Source organism: Molossus molossus, unplaced genomic scaffold, assembly GCF_014108415.1.
Source record: "Molossus molossus isolate mMolMol1 unplaced genomic scaffold, mMolMol1.p scaffold_m16_p_7, whole genome shotgun sequence".
Taxonomy (NCBI): Eukaryota; Metazoa; Chordata; class Mammalia; order Chiroptera; family Molossidae; genus Molossus; species Molossus molossus.
In genome coordinates, this window is record NW_023425401.1 from 92889396 (window position 1) to 92909176 (window position 19781).

The 19781-nt window shown below is 47.0% G+C and overlaps 1 protein-coding gene and 1 long non-coding RNA gene across 4 annotated transcripts in view; one reads left to right on the forward strand and one right to left on the reverse strand.

The window, feature by feature from the left end:
- Positions 1–17809, forward strand: part of NRF1 (nuclear respiratory factor 1) — a 137490-nt gene extending 119681 nt beyond the window's left edge. For 2 of the 3 annotated variants that reach the window (XM_036246514.1, XM_036246513.1), the window contains exon 11: positions 15814–17809. In XM_036246514.1, the coding sequence (XP_036102407.1) occupies positions 15814–15977 (164 nt within the window). In that variant the 3' untranslated portion in view covers positions 15978–17809. Of the gene's footprint in view, positions 1–267; positions 339–15813 lie in introns of those variants that run through there. The other variant, XM_036246515.1, reaches the window with a different exon arrangement.
- LOC118619790 lies at positions 12605–16653 on the reverse strand. Its single transcript, XR_004957322.1, has 3 exons — positions 16594–16653; positions 15559–15644; positions 12605–12664 (listed from the first exon to the last, which is right to left on the reverse strand). It is a non-coding gene; the product is annotated as an uncharacterized LOC118619790 (long non-coding RNA).
- Positions 17810–19781: the final 1972 nt, after the last annotated feature.

Here is a 19781-nt window from a genome sequence, read left to right on the forward strand (position 1 = left end):
CTTTTCCATGTTAAGAGCTGAATGCTTCCGGAGCTGGCTCCTCAGCGCCCACGTTACCAAGCCACTCGGGCCCGCCTCACCCGCTCCTTGGTCTGACTGCCAGGCTCCCTCTGCTTGAGGAAACCGGTGCACCAGGGACATCTGAGCAGAGCTTCCCAAGAGCATGCCTGCCATCTGGCAGTGGACACCACTAACCATGGTCTCTCCGTCCCCAGTGTCCTCAAGGCCAAGTTACATGCTTCGTTATCTCATTCTCCTCCCCTTTAGGTCCCCAGATCTTTCTGAGTCTTTGTATTGGAAAGACAGAGTCTGGTCTTAGATGATTCCAGCTCCTTGTAACCAAGACAGAATCTTGGTGCCTCATTGCAGGTAATATTCTATAAAGGGATTTTTTTGGTAGCATACCAAATTCAGAGCCATAAGCGGACAAGTTTAATTGGAGTCATTTCTGTTCAGTACATGGATTAAAAAATGGGTTTAAATTGAGCGTGTGAAAAGGGGGATTAATTACTGTTCACACAAGAACCAGAATTTCATGACAAAAAATTCTTCAGAATGAAGTTTTTAAGGTTCTTGGGTAAAGGGGACTTTCCTCCTTTTATTTACCCTTCCACTAGGATTTTGAAGGAATGTCAGCGCACTGTTATTAACTCTAATAGCTTGCACATCGCAGCCAGTATGGTTTGGGGCCCTCTGGCTCTCAGGTTACCTGTGTAAATACAGGGATTCACTTCCCAAATCTACCATTTGCTTAATAAAGAGCGAGTGTGCAGAACCCAGCAGCAGCAGACTGGCAGAGGAGTAATCTGAACAGGATAAACATGCTTCCTCTTTGTGTGATGCTCTCTCTCCATCCTCCTGCCAAGAGCAGGATATCAAATGAAGGAGAGGTTGTGGTTGGAGTCAGTAAAGTGAATGTCTAAGTGGCACCTGCTTCATTCAACAGATCTGCTTTCCCGGGGCCTCCCACTGCACATCTGCTCCTGACAAAGCCTCTTTTCTCCTGCTGGTCAGCCTGAGAGCGAAGGCCCAGCAAGGAGACATATTGGTTTGGCTTTGTCGGCACAATTGCCTGTGACTTTATAATTACACCAAATCTTCATCATTAGAAAAGCCCCGATTTAGAGATTTACAGAGCCGAAATGGGATTTTCAAAGTAAAATTGATAAAAACATCTTTTCTGTTGTAAAGCTAGCATCAGACCTGAGAGTCATTGAAGGGGTCTATGTATGGAAACCGAGACACTGCTCTGAGCGAGACTACAAAGACCCTGCTATCAGATTGGCTCATAAAGAGGCGTCCAGCAATTCTGACTTTGCCCAGCCCAGCCTCCCCTTGCCACTTGTTTCTCTAATGTACAGCTATACTGTATTGTTCTCAAATGCTGATAAAGTTTCTCACCTAGGGGGTGGGGACCGGGCCGATGAAAGAGGTTGGTGGGGTAGGGCAGCAGAGGGAAAAACATGTGCTATGAATAGGGGAATGCCAGGAGCATATATGTTAGGTGAACACAGAGCATCCAGTTTCAGATTGAGTTTCCCCCTAAACAAAGGCAGCTCTTACCATGTTCTACGGCGCATGTGCCACCAAAGCACCTTCGTGATGCAGAGTTGGCTCACTGGAAGCTCTGTGCTCTGGCTATTTAAACATGAATTAATTAAAGTCAAATAAAATGGAGGCTTCCGTTCCTCAGTCCACTAGCCACGTGGCAGGTGCTGTGTAGCCACCATATTGGTCAGCACACGTAGGACAGCCATCCTCACTGTGGGGTCACATGGGCAGCATGGTTCAGAGATTGGTCTGAACCTCTTTAAATGTCTTTTGACTGCTTAAGTGAGCCTCGGAGCTTCTAATCCAGCCTTGTTGGAAGAGGAAAAGAAAATCTGCTTGAATGTTTTTGGAGCAACTTCTTCCAGCCATGTTACTTAGACTGTGAGCTTTATCTTTTTACCTTTAATTTTTTTTCCTTCGAGAATCTCGTGTCCTTTCCCACCCACTTCATAATTTTAGGAATGTCTGCTTTCTGCTGCCCTGCTCCCTGGCCTCTTCCTTAAGCTTTATAGCCCTACTGTTTACTAGCGTTTTATTCTCATTAAACAGTGCTTCTGACTAACGAGAGGGGTCAGGGGTGTGTGTGTGTGAATTGTTTGTTTTGTAGACAACTCTGGGGACCGTGGGCTGCCTCCATTTGTCTGCCGCGGTGGCTGCTGCATGATTGCTCTGACACCTGAGAAAGAACCTGTGTGAAATAACACTACCTCAAATCTAGGTGGTGTCTCTTATCTCAAGAACTTAAATCATGTAAAGAAAATGTTACTTATTCTCTTAGCAGCCCTATGAAACAGAAGTGGCCTGTTGGTTTTCTAAATAGAAATGTAGTCAACTCTTATGTGCCACACACAGATTATCTGTCATGCAGATTACTCGTGACACATTTTAAATCCTTGGACAGTTTCTCTAAGCAAGCCAGCGAAAGCCTGGACCATCTCCTCCACCCCCACCCAGCTGCCAAATACTTAAGAAATACAAATTAGTGTTCATGTTAGCTTAAGGAAAACATCATTAGGAAAGTAAGTCTGCTACCAGAAAAGCACATCGTCGGTTCCAGTTTGGAGGGGAGACGTTGGGGGAAGGAACTACCTCCTTTCGGCTCCACTAAACGCTGACTGTAAGGTCTCCTTTTATAAACATGCATGCCCATGTGTGCTGGCATGTGCACTGAAGGACTTGTGGGTGTCAGTCTTGCCCAGTGTTTTTTCCGACTTCTGTGTTGTCAGGCTTCTGTGTGGCAGGCTGTGCCCATCTCAAGTGGGTGCTGACTGAGAAGGCCGCAGGGGGTTCATCTTTGGAGAAGGAGGCAGCAGCTGGCCGGTGGAGTAACTGAGAGGCTGCCCTTCCACATGCCACATCCAGCCAGTCACCTCATGGTTTTAGTGAGCACTGATGATTTCGTTATTTCACTGAGCGTTAGAACATGGTGATTTCTCTAACATTATTGTTCCTTCTGCTTTTAGTTGGAATTCTTTTATTTTTTAAAGTTTTTATATTTTTTATTTTTTTCTCCTTTATTGCTTTTAGAGAGGGAGGGAGTGAGGGGGGAGAGAGAGAGAGAGAGAGAGAGAGAAACATCGATGAGAGAGAACATGAATTGGCTGCCTTCTGCACACCGCCCACTTAGGATCGGGCCCCCAACCTGGGTATGTGTCCTGACCTGGAATCGAACCAGCGACCTCTTGGTGCATGGGTCAATGCTCAACCACTGAACCATACCGGCCGGACTGAAATTCTTTCATAAAAACTTTCCCCCTGGGGTGGAGTAGCTGTGTCTTCATGGCCAGCCAACCCAGAAGGGCCACTGTATGCAGAGAGCAGCCCCGTAAGTTAAGGGGGTTTCACAGAATGGACCCAGAGAAATGGGTTCCAGTCTTTGTTATGTCAGTCTGCCGGTTGATTCTACATCCTGGTTGCCAGACCCTTCTTTCCTCTTCATACCTAGTCCTTGTTCTCATCTGAATCTTGTGGCGTCCCTCAGGTGTCCTGTAGACTAGAGTTAACAGGACTGTACTGTATACTTGAAATTTGCTAAAAGGGTAGATCTTAATTGTTCTCAACACACACAAAAGAGAAGTAGAAATTATAACTATGTGAGGTGATGGATATGTTCATTAGCTTGATTGTGGTAATCATTTCACAATATATGCGTATATCAAAACATCAAGTTTTAGGGGGAGGGGCGTGGATGAAGGTGGAAGAGGGCATAAATGGTGATAGGAAAAATAAAATAAACCAAGTGTTACACAATTCCTATGTCAATTATACTTAAATAAAGCTGGGGAAAGAGCTTGTCCCCATTAACAGTTTGCTAATGCTAAATACAGTCCAGAGAGGAAAGCAAGATTAAATACTTGATCAAAATGCAGTTTTTTGAGATCGATTTCTTTCTCTGTGAAGATCAAACCCTGGAACTATCCATTTATTTTCTCTCTCCAATCAGCTATCTGCAGGGTCTCACTGCCTAAAGCAAATTTAATTCTGCCCTGTGTGTTCTTAAAAAGACTTGGTGTTTGTTTTCTTTTTTTTTTTTATCCTCACCCGAGGGCATTTTTCCATTTTTGTTCAGATAGAGTGGGAGGGAGAGAGAGAGAGAAACATTGACATGAAAGGGACGCATCGAGTGGCTGCCTTCTGCATAACCCAACCAGGGCCGGGGACAAACTGCAACCGACGTACACACCCTTAGCAGGAACCGAACCCGGGTCTCTCTGGACTGCAGGCTGACCCTCTAACCGCTGAGCCAAACCAGCCAGGGCTTGGTGTTTGTTTTCAAAAACAGTTCTCTACAGATTGCGCCGTCTGACGAGGTGAAACATCAGGTCATCTCTGAAGCTTCTTTGCTTCAGTCCAGCCCTGTTCAGATCAAAGAGGCGCAGGGGCTGGATGGTGGGCACATTGGGGTGGAGGACATTCCTCGTACTAGTCTCTGCCTTTTTGAAATCTTCTACAGTAAAGAAGTTAAATAATAACAGAAAATAAATTTTTGCTCCTAACTCTACGTAATTTCTGGCTGGGCCTCATATTCGTTTCTATACCTGACTTATAAATTCAGATGGCTTAGTGACTTTCTCCTGAGGTTTCTGTCATTTTGGCTCCACTTTTGTTTTTAAAATATCAAAACCTCACGTCTAACCCACCCCCTGTCCACTGGTACGTAGATTCGGAGGCCTTGGGTGGTGGTCTCGCCCTTCTTCCCAGTGGTTTCTTCGCAAATTGACTTCGGCGCCCCTGCCCTTCTCCGTGCAGTCGGACCAGGTGTCCTTCCGAGCACACGTTCCACCGGCTTGAGCTGGACGTTCTTCTCTCCTGCCATTTCCGTTTAAAGCCCTGTGGTCTGAGCAGCAGGCCCTGGGGTCAGCTGGTCCAGCCCCACATTAGGAACTCAGTCTGCAGGAGGATAAACCACGGTGGTTCTGAGCACCGAAGCACAAAACCTCGATTTCATTCATGTTCCTGGGCACTCCAATAATTTCAAGAGGAAATCATGAAATTACAGCTCCAGAAATGTGTTTTGAAATATATTTACTAATAAAGTGAAAAATGAATTTATTTTGAACATTTGGCTTATGGAGTGGGGGTTTCCTGGTGATCTGTAAAATCAGGCACAGGACACAGGGACACTGTCTGACCCAGACAAGGTCACTGCTGTGAAGGTTATTTCAGATAGTTTTTCCAAGTGATGCTTCAAATTGTCTAGCAGATGAGGAGAAAACAGTGGATGCTGAGAAGCACCTGTAACACCAAGGCACCTGGAGGCTGCTGTTGCTTCAGGAGAGTACTCAGTACTTGCCAGGTGCAATACATGCTCTAATCCATAGATCCCTTAAATGCACCCAAAAACCATAGACTTAGAAAACATGGAAGGGAAGATTAAATGTCCCAGAAGCAACGAATATAGCCGAAACAGAACCACTGGGAAAGAATACTTTTCCTCTGTTTCCCCCACGCTTACTTTCATGAGGGTTACCTGGATCTCCTTTTCATTTGATATTGACATTTTTTTCATGACCTTCTTTTTTTTCTTATCCTCACCCGAGGACATTTTTCCATTTTTTGTTTAGATAGAGTGGGAGGGGGAGAGAGGAGAGAGAGAGAGAGAGAGAGAGAGAGAGAGAGAGAAACATCAACGTGAAAGGGACACATCAAGTGGCTGCCACCCACACAACCCAATCAGGGCTGGGGGCAAACTGCAACCAAGGTACATGCCCTTAGCGGGGATCGAACCCAGGTCTCTCAAGACCACAGGCCGATGCTCTAACCGCTGAGCCAAACTGGCCAGGACTCATGACCTTCTTTTTCTTGCCCTACATCTGTCCTCTTTCTAGCTGGTTCTTGCTTGTTATTCGCAGCTTCTTTATCTGCCACCTGCCTACTGGACTGGCTTCTTCCCCGATTTCCTTTCATGCTCTCCCATTTCTGTACTAGCACATACCATGCCTATTTTTTCAGATAACGGTGGTTTTCCCTAGATGTCAGTCACTGATGTAAAATTGTTTTCAGGCCTACAAATAACATTTTTTTAAAGTATGTTTTATTGGTTTTTTTAAAGAGAGAACAAGGGAGGGAGGGAGAGAGAGAGAGAGAGAAAGAAACATCTGTGTGAGAGGGAAACATCTATCGGCTGCCTCCTGCACGCCCTCTGCTGGGGACTGAGCCGAAACCTGGGCATGTGCCCTGACCAGGAATCGAACCGGGACTTAAGTCCATGGGCGATGCGATGCTCAATCCACTGAGCCACATTGGCTGGGCTAAAAATAACATTTTTTTAAAGGACCTTCCTCCTGCCTGTCACCCCTAGAAACACCTGTTGATATCCTTGATGGCTCTTTAAAAGCTCCAGAGGTTACTTAGGTAATAACAATACATGGCTTCGTTTCTTACTTATTTATTCCCATTCTTTCCAGTCACAGTCTTCTGGTTCCCCATTTAAGCCAATGTATTTCTGAGTCATATACTTGGCTTTCATGTCCATAAACCACAGAGGGCATTACATTGTAAATTTTTTAATCTTTGGGTTTTAAGAACTCTCTCTCTGCCAACTGTTGTGTTTAGTTGTTAATTTATTTGTTTAGTTCTCTAGTTCTGTCTCACAACCATCAATATTTTTCTTCCAACTAAAGATATTTCCATGACCAACTTGGAAGGCCTTTGGGCTGGAAGATTCAGTTACAGCAAACAACAATTCCCAAAGGTTTCCCAGATTGTGAGGGCAAATGAAAGGCCCATTCTTCTTCAGGCGTCTGTCCTGCTCTATCTTGTCTCGGGGTGGGGGTGGGGGGCAGTCTGTGGTTCCAGTGACCCTGACCAGGCCTGCAACTCTGCACTGCAAGGCTTGAGCCTATGTGGTCAGTTTCTGGAGGGGTTTAGAAATGTACCAGAGTGATGACATCATAGCATACTGTCCCTGATCATAGATTTAATATTCTCAATGTTGATTAGTGGTTTAGCCTGGATTACTTATTTACCAGCGCACTAGTCCGCAGCTCTCGTATGTCCTGGTGCCAGTGCCAGTTATGACCATCGCTGCATTTCAGAAAGGAAGCTGCCCGCCAGTCCATCTGCCCTGATTTCATGCCTTTTATCTCTAATCTGTACATCTTTGACGGCCTTTGGGGAATGATGTGCTTCCTGGCAGGAGCAGACCTCTGCTGGAAGGAGAGCTGCGCTGTCTCTGCTTTCCTTTCTGCTTCCTGAGGACTCCAGGCTAACATCTGTGACCCCAGCGGCCTTCGTCAGACCTCATTCAAAGTCATCTTTGAAGAGCCGCTGACATTACCGGGTGCCTGCTGCGTGCCAGGCACTGTGCCAGGCTTCACCGGGGTCAGCTCTTGCAGTCTCCAGCAGCCTTGTGAAATAAGTAACTGCTGCTCACACACGAGGAACACGGGGCCCACAAGCCAGACAGGGCAGAGCCAGGATTCACACGGGCGTCTTTCTGACTGGGATGCCCTTACGGGAAATACAAGAGCCTGTTTTACCATCACACACAGTGCACCTGGACGACACAGCATTCGGCTGCACGACCTGAAGAGTGTTGTGGAGAAATCCTGCCTTGTTCAGGGGCAGAGTGAAAAGTTCAGGGCTCTTTAGTGTGAGGCCACAGCTAGTAGGAGTATAATCAAGTTTCTGAAAATTATGAAAGCGTGATCAGTTGTCATACTCAATTATTAAGCATCTACTATGTTCAAGTTGCTCAGTATCCAAAGATACTTCTTGCCAACAATCTAAGAAGGAGATTCATACAGAGAAAAACAGTATCTCCTTGGAAACGGTAGCACAGAGCTGATGCCAAATGAATGGTGGAGGCAGTGAAATCACAGCCCAGTGGGCTGTTCCGTCTGGGGCACCCCAGGAAAGATGTGGAAATTGTTAGAACAGGACTTACATTGGCAGGAGATGATTCTAGGCTGAGGGACCTGTCTGAGCAAATGTGATGGGGAGGGTACACTGCAGGGACAAACATTGTTGAAATGAAGGTTTAGTGTAGGGTATTTGTGGAAAAGGGAATGCAGTCCCTCAACTATTAGCTATCTGGACTTTATTTTTCTCTTAGTAGAGAGCCACCAAAAGTATGTGTGTGTGTGTGGTGGTTCATTATACAGTGGGTAAGTGAGGAAACGCATTACCTCCGGAGAGGTCATGAATGGAGTAGATCAGTTCCTGAGTGGTAAATCCACAGTGTGCAAGGCTGTGACCCTAACCCTTCAACTGACTCCTGCTGGCGCCCATAGTTACCACAAAAGACCACGATAGAACCCCATGGCCTCCTGGTTTGCAGATAACAGAGCCAAGCCCTTTAATGTGAGCAAGTGGTCTGAATTCCTAGAACATGTCCCCATCTCCATCACCTTGTGTGGAAATGTGTCCCCCCTGACTGCTGTGTGGGGCAGGAGCTGAAGCAGGGTGACCACAAAGGAAGCCGGGCATAGTCCAGGCAACAGACAATAGGAGGTCGTCTAGGGAGTTAGCAGTTGAAGTGGTTGAACTCTTGTCGGTATTTGGGAGGGGGTGGACAGTATTTGCTGATGTATTGCATTTTGTGAAGTCAAAGATGACTTGCCTTCAGAGTTTTGGGCCTTAGCACCTGGAAGGATGTACTTGCACTCGCTGAGGTGGGAGGAGAGTGTTTGACCATTTGGGCTCAAGAATGACACCGACTGGTAGAAAACTAGAGCAGGGTCAGGTCTCGTCATTTACAGGGAAATGTGGTCCCCGAGCCAGCATTCCCTCTAGGGATTTTGGTCTGACTGCTGTTTGACAAGGAAATCCTTGTGCTGGGTGGGACCTGAAGTTCCTGAGTCACCTTTGGCCTCTTTTTCCATTTTGGCAAGTTCTGTAAACCTTCCCAAGGAGCCTGAGAGGAGAGGCAGCAGTGAGCCCCGAGGACAGCCCTCCCCATTAGGTCCCTGCTGGCCACAGTGTTCTATGGTGGGGCCGTGCTGTCACAGGGAAAGGCTCCCAAGAGAAATAACCACTCAGTCTCTCTCAGTCTATGTATTTTTGCTTTAAATAAGCCTTTTATCTGTTTATGTTTACATTTAAAGAAAAAGAAAGGGGACTGGATTTACTAAACAGAATGAACTCCGGTTTCTTATAGCTTGAATTTTCAGGTACAGGAGATTGGAGGACTTCTAAGTGTGTGCCTTTATGGCAAGTCCATGGGTCTGCCAGAGGAGCTTGCCTGTCATTTGTCAAAGGGAAGAACACCTGCCCCGCCTCCTTTTCCAGGGCCTTAGCAGAAATCAAACGATACGCAGTGGGTGTCAGAAGGCTTTCAAAGTGCTCTACAAATGCCAAGTGTTAGTACTAGGATTGTACAGGGTCTCTCTGAAAATCAAAAGGAGAACTTCAAGCCCTTCAAGTAGAATGTGAAGGGCTTCCTGTTACTTAATCAACTGAAATGACCCAGAATACAAGCTTAGATTAACATACGCCTTCTAGATTAGGGCTAATCAGGGCAGGCTGAGCAGATGCGGGGACAATCCCAGCCTGATTACTGTACCTCAGCATTTAATCATCTCTTCCAAGGGCAGCTGGCCGACTTAGTACATGCTGGGTTTCCAAGCTTCCAGGCCCCTCCCCCTTTCCCTCGCGGTGGACATAAAGGCTGCTAGGTCAGAGACACCGAGAGGTTTAATCTAATCCATGTCACAATGGCTGTGCAGGGAGGGTGAGGGCTGAAAGAGGAGAGAGATTGATTCTAAAATCCCCACCACAGGATGGTAATGCATTTATTTAAGGTAGAGATAGGCTGAAACTGCCTGTAGGACATAATGGAATTGGGATTTCAAGGCATTTGAGGTTCTGGAATGTCTCCCTCTGAAAGCTTTTCAGATACGGGGTTGCTGTTACCAGTTATTCACTCTCGAGATAGCTCTGTGTGGGAGTCATTTCATCACCCAGTTGTAGAAGTCAAGTTTACTTCTTCCCTGCTTGTGAGGAAAAGTACCGAAGATGAAATCTGCAGAAATGATTTATTTGGATGAGTCCTGAATTTAGTAGTTTTTGTACTGCTGTTTTCTGGATTGGGAGCTCCCATTCCAAAACAGCCGCATCACCTATGACTCGTCCAGTTCCATCACTCAGTCCCGAGGACAGACACCCGAGGAATCTCAGAAGGCAGGTTCAGTCGCCAATGTTGAAAAGTTACTGAGCTTCAGCTGATTGCTAGAGACTCGAAGGTGGAGACTCCCTCCCTCCCTTAAAGAATTCACAGGCTCCTTGGAGAAGCAGACACGCAAACAGCGATACGCACAGGACCGTGCCTCCATGGAGCCCAGCACAGAGTGCCGTGGGAGCTCGGGAGCAGAGGTGTATGCGTGTGGAGGGCTGTGCTGAGATCCTCCATCCAATAGTTCACCTGGCCGGAGTGTAAAGTGGGGGACTCGTGGGTCACCACGCTGACTGAACACACAGGCTGACACGAAGTGTTGAAATACCTGCAGAGGGATTTGGACTTTACATCCCACAGACCACTGAAAACCACGGAAGAATTGTAAAGAGGGCAGCAAGATCATTTTGTGTTCAATAGATCGTCCGGGTGTGTCAGTGCCAGACAATATGTGTTTCTGCTTTTGAACCTTTCTCCATTTATTCCAGGGCAAGTCTTCCATGTTACTGACACCTGTGTTAACAGTGTTGGCCATGGACCCACATCACAGAAAACTCAGAAATGTCATAAACCAGGGTGAAAGAACTTTAACTCTGACAATTGTTGACGTTTCTCCACCTCTGCCCTAACCCAGGTGGTTGCTCACAGTTAGGAAGAATCTCCCAGCTCACAGCAGTCACTGTATTTGAAAAGTGTGTGATTTATTCCCCAAGTTTGGAGCTTTTTAAACTGAATCAAGCCCAGGAGCAAGAGCAATGAAATGAAACATCTTTGCTTCTGGTGCTGGTTGCTGGTTGCCAGTGTAGGGTTTTTTTTTTGGTACGTGCCCCTAGTGGGAACCAAACCCGGGACTCTGGTCCACAGGCCGATGCTCCAACCACTGAGCCAAACCAGCCAGGGCCAGTGTAGGTTCTTTAGAGGACTGCACACTGGCTTCACTGCTGTGTGTGGGGGTTACTTCATTGATTTTCCTGTTTTGACCTGAAGAGAAGATGAAAGCGTTGATTATCACGATACACTGGGGTGATTGCAGGAGATGTATGGTCTTCACATCTGCTCAGGCCCGCTGCACACTGGTTGAGGCCAGCAATAGACTCCCCTGGCCTGGTGCCCTTGAGGCTTTCTTTGTCGATGCCAACTTATGGCAAATGTACCTCTCATAATGTGGGGAATGGAACATGAACCAGAGCCAGGCTTAGCCTTGAAGGAGCCCTCAGTCAGGTGGGGAGGCCTGTCTAGCTGCACTTTCTGGGCCAAGCTAGATTATATGCTACTGTCCCATTGCTCACTGAGAATCCAGAGGAGGCCACTTCCATTACTGATGGGTTGGGATGGAGGCTGCCTCCAAGAAGAGGGACAACTGAACCAGTTTTTGAAGAGGAGGGCACCCTGGCCGGTTTGGCTCAACGATTAGAGCGTCAGCCTGTGGACCAACGAGTCCCAGGTTTGATTCTGGCCAAGGGTACGTACTTCGGTTGCGGTTCATCCCCGGCCCTGGTTAAGGTCGTGCGGGTGGCAACCAATCAATGTGTCTCTCTCACATCTCTGTTTATCTCTGGGTGTGTCTCTCTCTCCCTCCCACTCTGTCTGAAGATAAATGTAAAAATATTCTCGAGTGAGGATTAATAAAATTAATTAATTAAAGGGGAGAAAACAAGGAGTGTAGGAAATCCAGGTAGTGAACAACTTGAGAAAAGGCTGAGAAAGGAGTGTGACCAAGGCGGGGGAACTCGGCGTCCAGTGCAGGGCGGTGCCCAGAGCACAGGCACTGCTGGGAGGAGGGGAATGCGACCGGACAGCTAGACCAGGGCAAATCATGAACGGTCTTGAATACTGTGCCGAACAGTTGAACTTTGTTATATAGGCTTTGGCAACCTTTTTAACATCATGGAATCTGAAAAGTTTGAGATTAGGTGAAGGACATGTCACAGAAGATAATTTGGGTGGCAGGTGGGTGAACTGAAAGTGGAATTGATGAGACTGAGTGCCACTTACAAAGGTCTGCATGAAAGAAATGGGACCCACAGCCCTATAGAGCAGCAAATTCAACTGATGGCACAAATAAATAAATTACTAAAATTCTGCAGCACACCAAAAAATATATTTTTGCCAATCTGACCAAAAAAGGTATAATTTTGATTCATTCACACCGGATAGCAATTATGTATGGCTGCTGTCATTTTTTTTATTTGACAATCTAAAGAAATGCGGCCAGTGCCTTTGACTACATATTGCACGTTTTAAAACTTCTTGCGGACCAGCTGAACATCGCTGCTCCAGAGCCGCAGCCTGGCCCCTCGGCCTGCTGTCCTTCGGCCTCACGCCCGAGTGTGCTGGTCACTGCTCTCCTCTTTGAGGCCCCGGCATCTCAAGTGTCCTGGGATGGTGGACCATGGCTTCCCTCCTGTCAGCACACCAGGACGGGCCTGGATTTCCAGAGATGATTGTCATCATTTCACATTGCGTCATCAAATACTTCTAAACTGGCAACACCTACCCCTAGAAAACAAGGTCGATCCAATTTAACATTGTAAAATAACATTTTATTTTGTGTTTGATTTTTTACATTAGAAAATATTCTGATAAAACATTTTTAAATTAATTTTTCATTTTATCAAAGTGATAATATGGTTTTAAATATTAAAAAGGACTAGAAGGCCTTTAAAAAAAAAAAAGAGCCCTGGCCGGTTTGGCTCAGCGGTTGGAGCGTCGGCCTGCGGTACAGAGAGACCCGGGTTCGGTTCCCGCTAAGGGCACGTACCTCGGTTGCAGTTTGTCCCCGGCCCTGGTTGGTCGTGCGGGTGGCAACCACTCGATGTGTCCCTTCACATCGATGTTTCTCTCTTTCTCTCTTCCTCTCTCTCCCTCTCTCCCCCTCCCGCTTTATCTGAACAAAAAATGGAAAAATGTCCTCGGGTGAGGATTAAAAAAAAAAAAAAAAAAGACTACTCCAGGGGTAATACTTCGTGCTCTTTTTTCTGGTATGTATCTTTATTGCTCTAAATAACAGTCTTATATCATCATTTCTTGAGTTGAAACATTATCACAATTTTTGATAACTCAGTTTCTCTGTTTATATATAAACACATAAAAATTGTTCACTGCCAAGATGAGTTATTATCATTATTATGGTTAAGACTTGATTTTTTCCTTCTACTTTTTAAGTAGCAATCACCAGTTCTACTCAGTTCTGGAAAACCCCTTTCAGTGCTCTTTCTCACGGGTTCATGCTATTTTTCCTGCTCTGTTCTCTCAGATTTGCTGCACAGCCCTCATCCTTGGCCCCTCGTCCTGCCCCACAGCTGCTACAATGGGTTCTGTCTCCTAGATGCTGTGGCCACTTCTTTCTTTGTTTTCTGTGCACCCTTCTGAACATCCCAAGAAGCAGTGCATGGGTGGCCAATTCATAGAGCCCTTACACCTCTAAAGATGCCTTTATTGTGCCCCCCACTTAATTGACAATAGATGTCATTTTTCATGAACTGGATAGAGAATTCTGGACTTTCCCTCAGACATCGGAAGGCATTTTTCAACATCTAGCCTCCAGGCTCAATTTTGAGAGGCCCCACAACATTGTGGTTGCCATCTTTTGGAATCGTTGCGTCTATTGTACGAACATCTAGTGGGTCTTTTCAGGCTGAAACTCATGTTTTTCCGTTACAGGTATTTACAGTATATCTGATCCTTTTATCAGAGGTTGGATGTCTTAAGTCTCATTTTCTCTCCTACTTTCCTTCTTTCAGTCTTTTTTACTCTGGAAGATTTCATTGACTTTATCTTCATATATGTTTTCAGAATGTATTTCATCTATATGATTTCTTAAAATTTTTTCTCATATTCCTTTTAAATAAAAGCATCTCATTTTTATGATACAAATCTCTTCTCTCTTTGAAGATACTAGAGTTTGGGGGCATTTGTTTTTGTTTTCTTCGGCTCCCCACACTGTCTCTGCTCTCTGTATCCCTTAAGAGCAGGACACAAGCTGGGTGACCAGTCGTCCTCAGGGTAAGAGTTAGGATGGCAGGCCAGGCTTTTCATTGTCTCTTCCACCCACCTGCCACACATCACTGTAGGTCTTTTCTTGGGCCTCTGCAGGTCATCTTCTCAACACAGTGGATGAATGTCGGAGGGCCTGTCAACAACAGTCTGGGTGTCAGGGTTGCTGTGGCCCACTGGTTCGGTTGGTTGAAGACAGACTGTCAGCTGATGCCTGTTTCCGCCTCTTCCCTGCTTCTGCAGAGCTGGGCCCCCAAGTGCTGAGCCCTCCCTGGGCACTGGGGCCACCATCTCCTCTGATAGGGCAGAGCCACTTGGCTCTGCATCTTTCAAAACACATTGACAGCCTCCTGTCCCCTTCACTGTGGTTTTAGTTTTAGGACACGGGGATTTGATACATGTATTGATTCTGATTTATTTATTTATTTATTTATTTATTTATTTATTTCCTCACCCGAAGACATTTCTCCATTTTTTTGTTCAGATAGAGTGGGAGGTAGAGAGAGAGAGAAACATCAATGTGAAAGGGACATATCAAGTGGTTGCCACCTGCACGTCCCAACCAGGGCCGGGGACAAACTGCAACCGAGGTACGTGCCCTTAGCAGGAACCGAACCCGGGTCTCTCTGGACCCCAGGCCGACACTCTAACCACTGAGCCAAACCGGCCAGGGCTATTCTGCCTTATTTAATGGACATCCATTGTTTAATGTCAGATAAAATGATCAACTTTCCCTTCCAGGAAGCACTGGCGTTTTCTGAGATGACGTGTTTCTTCCCTTCTCTGTGTTAAAACCAGCCTTTCCACTGTGAAGTAATAGTAGTATTAGAAGGTAGTGAGTGGTCTCTTTTTTTTAAGCTGACCTCAAAATGTATTTAAAATTTTACTGGTCTGTGAAATCTAAAATCAGAAAACTAATGACCTAGGCTTTGGGGGCTTTTTTTGTTTTTGTTTTATCCTCACCCGAGGACATTTTTTCCATTTTTTGTTCAGATAGAGTGGGAGGGAGGGAGGGAGAGAGAAACATCAACGTGAAAGGGACACATTGAGTGGCTGCCACCCGCACAACCCAACCAGGGCCAGGGACAAACTGCGCAACCAAGGCACATGCCCTTAGCAGGAACCGAACCCTGGTCTCTCTGGACCGCAGGCCGATGCTCTAACCACTGAGCCAGGGCGGCTTTTTGTTTTTAATAAGCTGACTTGAATGGAGAGAGTGGCCAGAAGACAGGGTAGGGCTGGGGGAAATGTTTTGTCAAGCTGAGGGGAGCCTGAACACTGGCAAAAAGATGGCTGACGAAGTTGGTGGACAGAATATGAAGAAATGAATGGGGCCTTTCCCAAGGGAGGACTGAGGCGGTCAGGGGTGGACTTGTGGGAAGGGGGTGTCTTCATACCTGGTCACTGTGCTTCCTAAAGTTGGAGGCAGACAGGTTGTGAGGCGTGTTTCCACAATTTCTTCCAACTTTTCCTTCCTGCTAGTCTGTTTTAAAGATTAAAATGGGGTGAAAAAGGGGATGTATTTGTGCCTGGACAGTGGGTGGACTTGAGGTGACAGTAGTTCCCTGAGGAATGGAGCCGGTTGCCGTGTCCAGCCAGCATCTGGAAGCTGAGGCCGATCCCCACCAACAGTGTCCCTTTTCTCTCCCCAGGATTGGTCCAGATCCCTGTGAGCATGTACCAGACTGTGGTAACCAGCCTCGCCCAAGGCAACGGGCCGGTGCAGGTGGCCATGGCCCCTGTGACCACCAGAATATCAGACAGCACAGTCACCATGGACGGCCAGGCTGTGGAAGTGGTGACGTTGGAACAGTGACATGCAGCCATATCATGGCATCGTTTTCTAGTCTACTTCAAAAATTTTTACACATTTGCAGAGGTGCAATCAAATGGAATTAAGTCTCTCGGCTTTGGAAGAAAAGTATTGTTAACCCTTTTTTTAAAAAGGAAGAAAGGCGGCGGATTTTGGAATTGCATTTTTTAAAGCACCACTCTTGATTTCCTGGGATTGGTGGAGTAAGATAACTGTGTTGTCAGTTTCACTGTCCCTGAAAAGCCAAATGTGGCAGGACTTCTTTCTGCGAAAACATGTGTGTATACTTGTGTGTATGTGTGAATGTGAATATATGTATATGTGTACATATGGATATACACATTTACATATATATAAAGTATATATGTGTGTACATATATATATATACATATATATATGAAACCCGCATGGAATTATCTGTATGAAATTAAGGTGCGCTGTGGGAAAAAATAATTCACCCAGTTTAGTGGGTGTAGGGTACGTGGCCAGACACAGTCACCTATTTTTGTTCATACCAGGGTCATGCGTTGAGCTACTGACAAACTCAGGTGGAGGTGACCGTGACCTTCACCAAAGCTGCCTCCCAGTGGCCACCCAGAGCTCTCCCTGCCGGGCTCACCTGAGAAAGGGAGTTCCAGAACTGGTAGGGCCCCGAAATGTGCTTCCAAAGTCCAGGGGCCTCGTGGTCCGGCAGCTGAGGGGCTCCTCCGGCCGGCCCAGTGCTGGCCTTGCCCCGGCAGGCGGGCAGGCGGGCGAACGTCCCTAAAGCTCCCAGGCAGGGACAAGAGGGTTTTCCTCGCCTCCCACCCTTTCCCAGGAAACCTCTTGATCTCCTAACTGTTAAAACACTGCTTTGGTTTTAAGGTCAGTCCTAAATCGGTCATGTATGTGAACTGAAGGCAACAGAAGTATTAAGGGTTTGAGGAGTGTGTGCGCATTAAGTGTGTGTGTGGGTGTGTGGAGGGGGAGAGAGTGGGAGGGGGAGTGGGAGGGGTTGGAAGGGGAAAGGAAGGAGGGAGAGAAAAACGGCAACGACCAGGGCATACCAGTGGGAGCAGTTCCCCGCTCCCTGAAGCTCTCTAGCTCTGCAGGGAGGAGACTGGGACAGACAGGGCACCTGGCCCCGGAAGGCTGCGCGGGGCTCGGGCACGAGAAGAGAAAAGCACTGAAGGTGTGTCCTGCGCTCTGGGCTCAGGCCCTGCCGCTTCCCAGGTGCATCCCCGTGGGCCTGGGCCCCTCACAGCTTCCTCCTCGCTGGTGTCCATTGGACTGGGCGTTCTTGTAACCTCAAGTCCGTGATTTCTCAGCTGCAAACCCTGAGTCTCCAGTGGCTAAATTTACCTGACTTTTCGACAGGCCAAATCTCTGCTCCTTGAGTACAGGGACAACTCTTCCTCTCTCCTCCCGGGCCCCCCAAGTGTGATAGTGTATTTAATGTGTTTTTTTAATGCGACATTAAAAGATTATTCATGTCTTGCTCAGCCTTTGAGAAAAGTTTCAGATTCTTGTATTTGCTTGTTTTATATAAAATTATCCAATGTTCTTTGTATGTTTTTTTTCTGTACGTAATGGGGGGAGGGGAGGGAAATTTACATATAAACAGTCCTAGTTCTATAATTTGTTATTTTTTTAATTATTATTTTTTATCGTCATTGTGAAGCTGTCCGGGGACTTTAAAGTCCGTGATCCTTTGTGGTGAAATAACCTCCTAATAGTTTGAGAAATTACCAAGATGACGAAGAAAAGCAAAACCCAAGTAGCAGAGCATGGATTCTGTGTTGTTTTCCATTCTGTCTATTACTGCCTCATTCAATAAATAGTTACAAATGTGCCAACAGGAAGTGGAACTGTTCGTCTCTGAAGGAGCACTTAGTCTCTAGGAGCTCTGTTTCGGGGTGGCATGTGCTGTGTAAAAGGTGCTTGTACTCAAGCTCGGCGGCCTTTGACCTGTGCTCCTTGGTGTGGTGCCCTGTAAGGACAGGGCCAGGGACTGCTGCCCATCCACCGTCACCAGAGCAGCTCCATTAAGTCGATTTTATAAAATGCTAACCTGGAAGGGGGATCTAGTTTGAAGAATCCTGAACATGGTTTGACAGCCTCTACGCTGGAGTTCTTTTTCTAGGGGTTCATTGCATCCCACACTAAGTCAGGATGAGTGCAGCCCTGGCCGGGTAGCTCAGTTGGTTAGAGCGTCATCCGGATGCACCAAGGTTTCAGGTGCCATCCCCTGTCAGGGCACATACAAGAATCAACCAATGAAGGCATAAATAAGTGCAACAACAAAATCGATCTCTCTCTCAAAAATCAATAAATTTATTTATTTATTTATTTTTTATCCTCACCCGAGGACATTTTTCCATATTTTGTTCAGGTAGAGTGGGAGGGAGAGAGAGAAACATCAACGTGAAAGGGACACATCGAGTGGCTGCCACCCGCATGACCAACCAGGGCCGGGGACAGACTGCAACCGAGGTACGTGCCCTTAGCGGGAACCGAACCCGGGTCTCTCTGGACCACAGGCCGACGCTCTAACTGCTAAGCCAAACTGGCCAGGGCCAATCAATAAATTTTATTTTATTTTATTATTATTTTTTTTCCATTTTTTGTTCAGGTAGAGTGGGAGGGAGAGAGAAGAACAGAGAGAGAGAGAAACATCGATGTGAAGGGACACATCGAGTGGCTGCCACCCGCACGACCAACCAGGGCCGGGGACAAACTGCAACTGAGGTACATGCCCTTAGCGGGAACCGAACCCGGGTCTCTTCGGACAGCAGGGCGACACTCTAACCGCTGAGTCAAACTGGCCAGGGCGGGGCACGTATCTTGACTGCAGTTTTTCCCCCCCGGCCCTGGTTAGGTCATACGGGTGGCGGCCACTCGATGTGTTCCTTTCACGTTGATGTTTCTTTCTCTTCCTCTCTCTCCCTCCCGCTCTATCTGAATAAAAAAATGGAAAAATGTCCTCGAGTGAGGATAAAAGTATATATATATTAAAAGTCAGGATGGTGCTTGTGTACCTGGGCTCTGAACAGTTTTCAGTGTTGCAGCGGATCATCCTCAGGCTCTCTCACAGCTCACTGCTTTAATTTCACAGCTGCCCCCTTCCAGCTGTGCCTTCCGCCACACCCCCAGCTTCAGGCCTTTCCTAACCGCCCCCCTCCCCCAGGATGGTTTCACACTTCAGGCTTGTACCATTCTGTGCCTCTGCCGGGTGATGCCTCCTTGCCACCTCCACCACCGTCTTTCTCTGTGGTGTTGGATGTCTGGGTCAGTGTCCAGGTAATGATGACGGGAATATTTGAATGGGGAAAGCCAGAGGGGTTTTTCTTGGTGACAGTGGCTTGATAAAGCCGATGCCACCTCTCTCTCTGCACATCATTGCCTATTTTCACCAAGAGGATGGGCCAAAGAATGAGAATTGATTACAGCCAAATCAACCAAACATCACTGCCATTGGCCACCCATGGAACAGCTGGGTTATTGGAGGACCTCTTTATAGGCAGCGATTTCTCTCCAGAGGGCCTTACTGTGCACAGTACATTCTGTGTGACCAGCCCCAGATGCCTCTTCAGCCAGCAGGTACCGAGAACTCTGGGGAGCCCGATGGAGACCTTGACTCCCATCACTGCTCAAGTTACCAACAGGAGCTGCTCAGCTGCCCACGGGGACCAGGTAGGTGAAATCAGCGAGTGACGTGGAAGTGATTGGGGTGTGAGAGCAGAGGGAAGGATGGAGACTGGCGGAGTGGAGAGCACGTGTCTAAAGAGAACAGCCTCTCCTGAGCGCTAGCAGATTGTCACCGAGCAG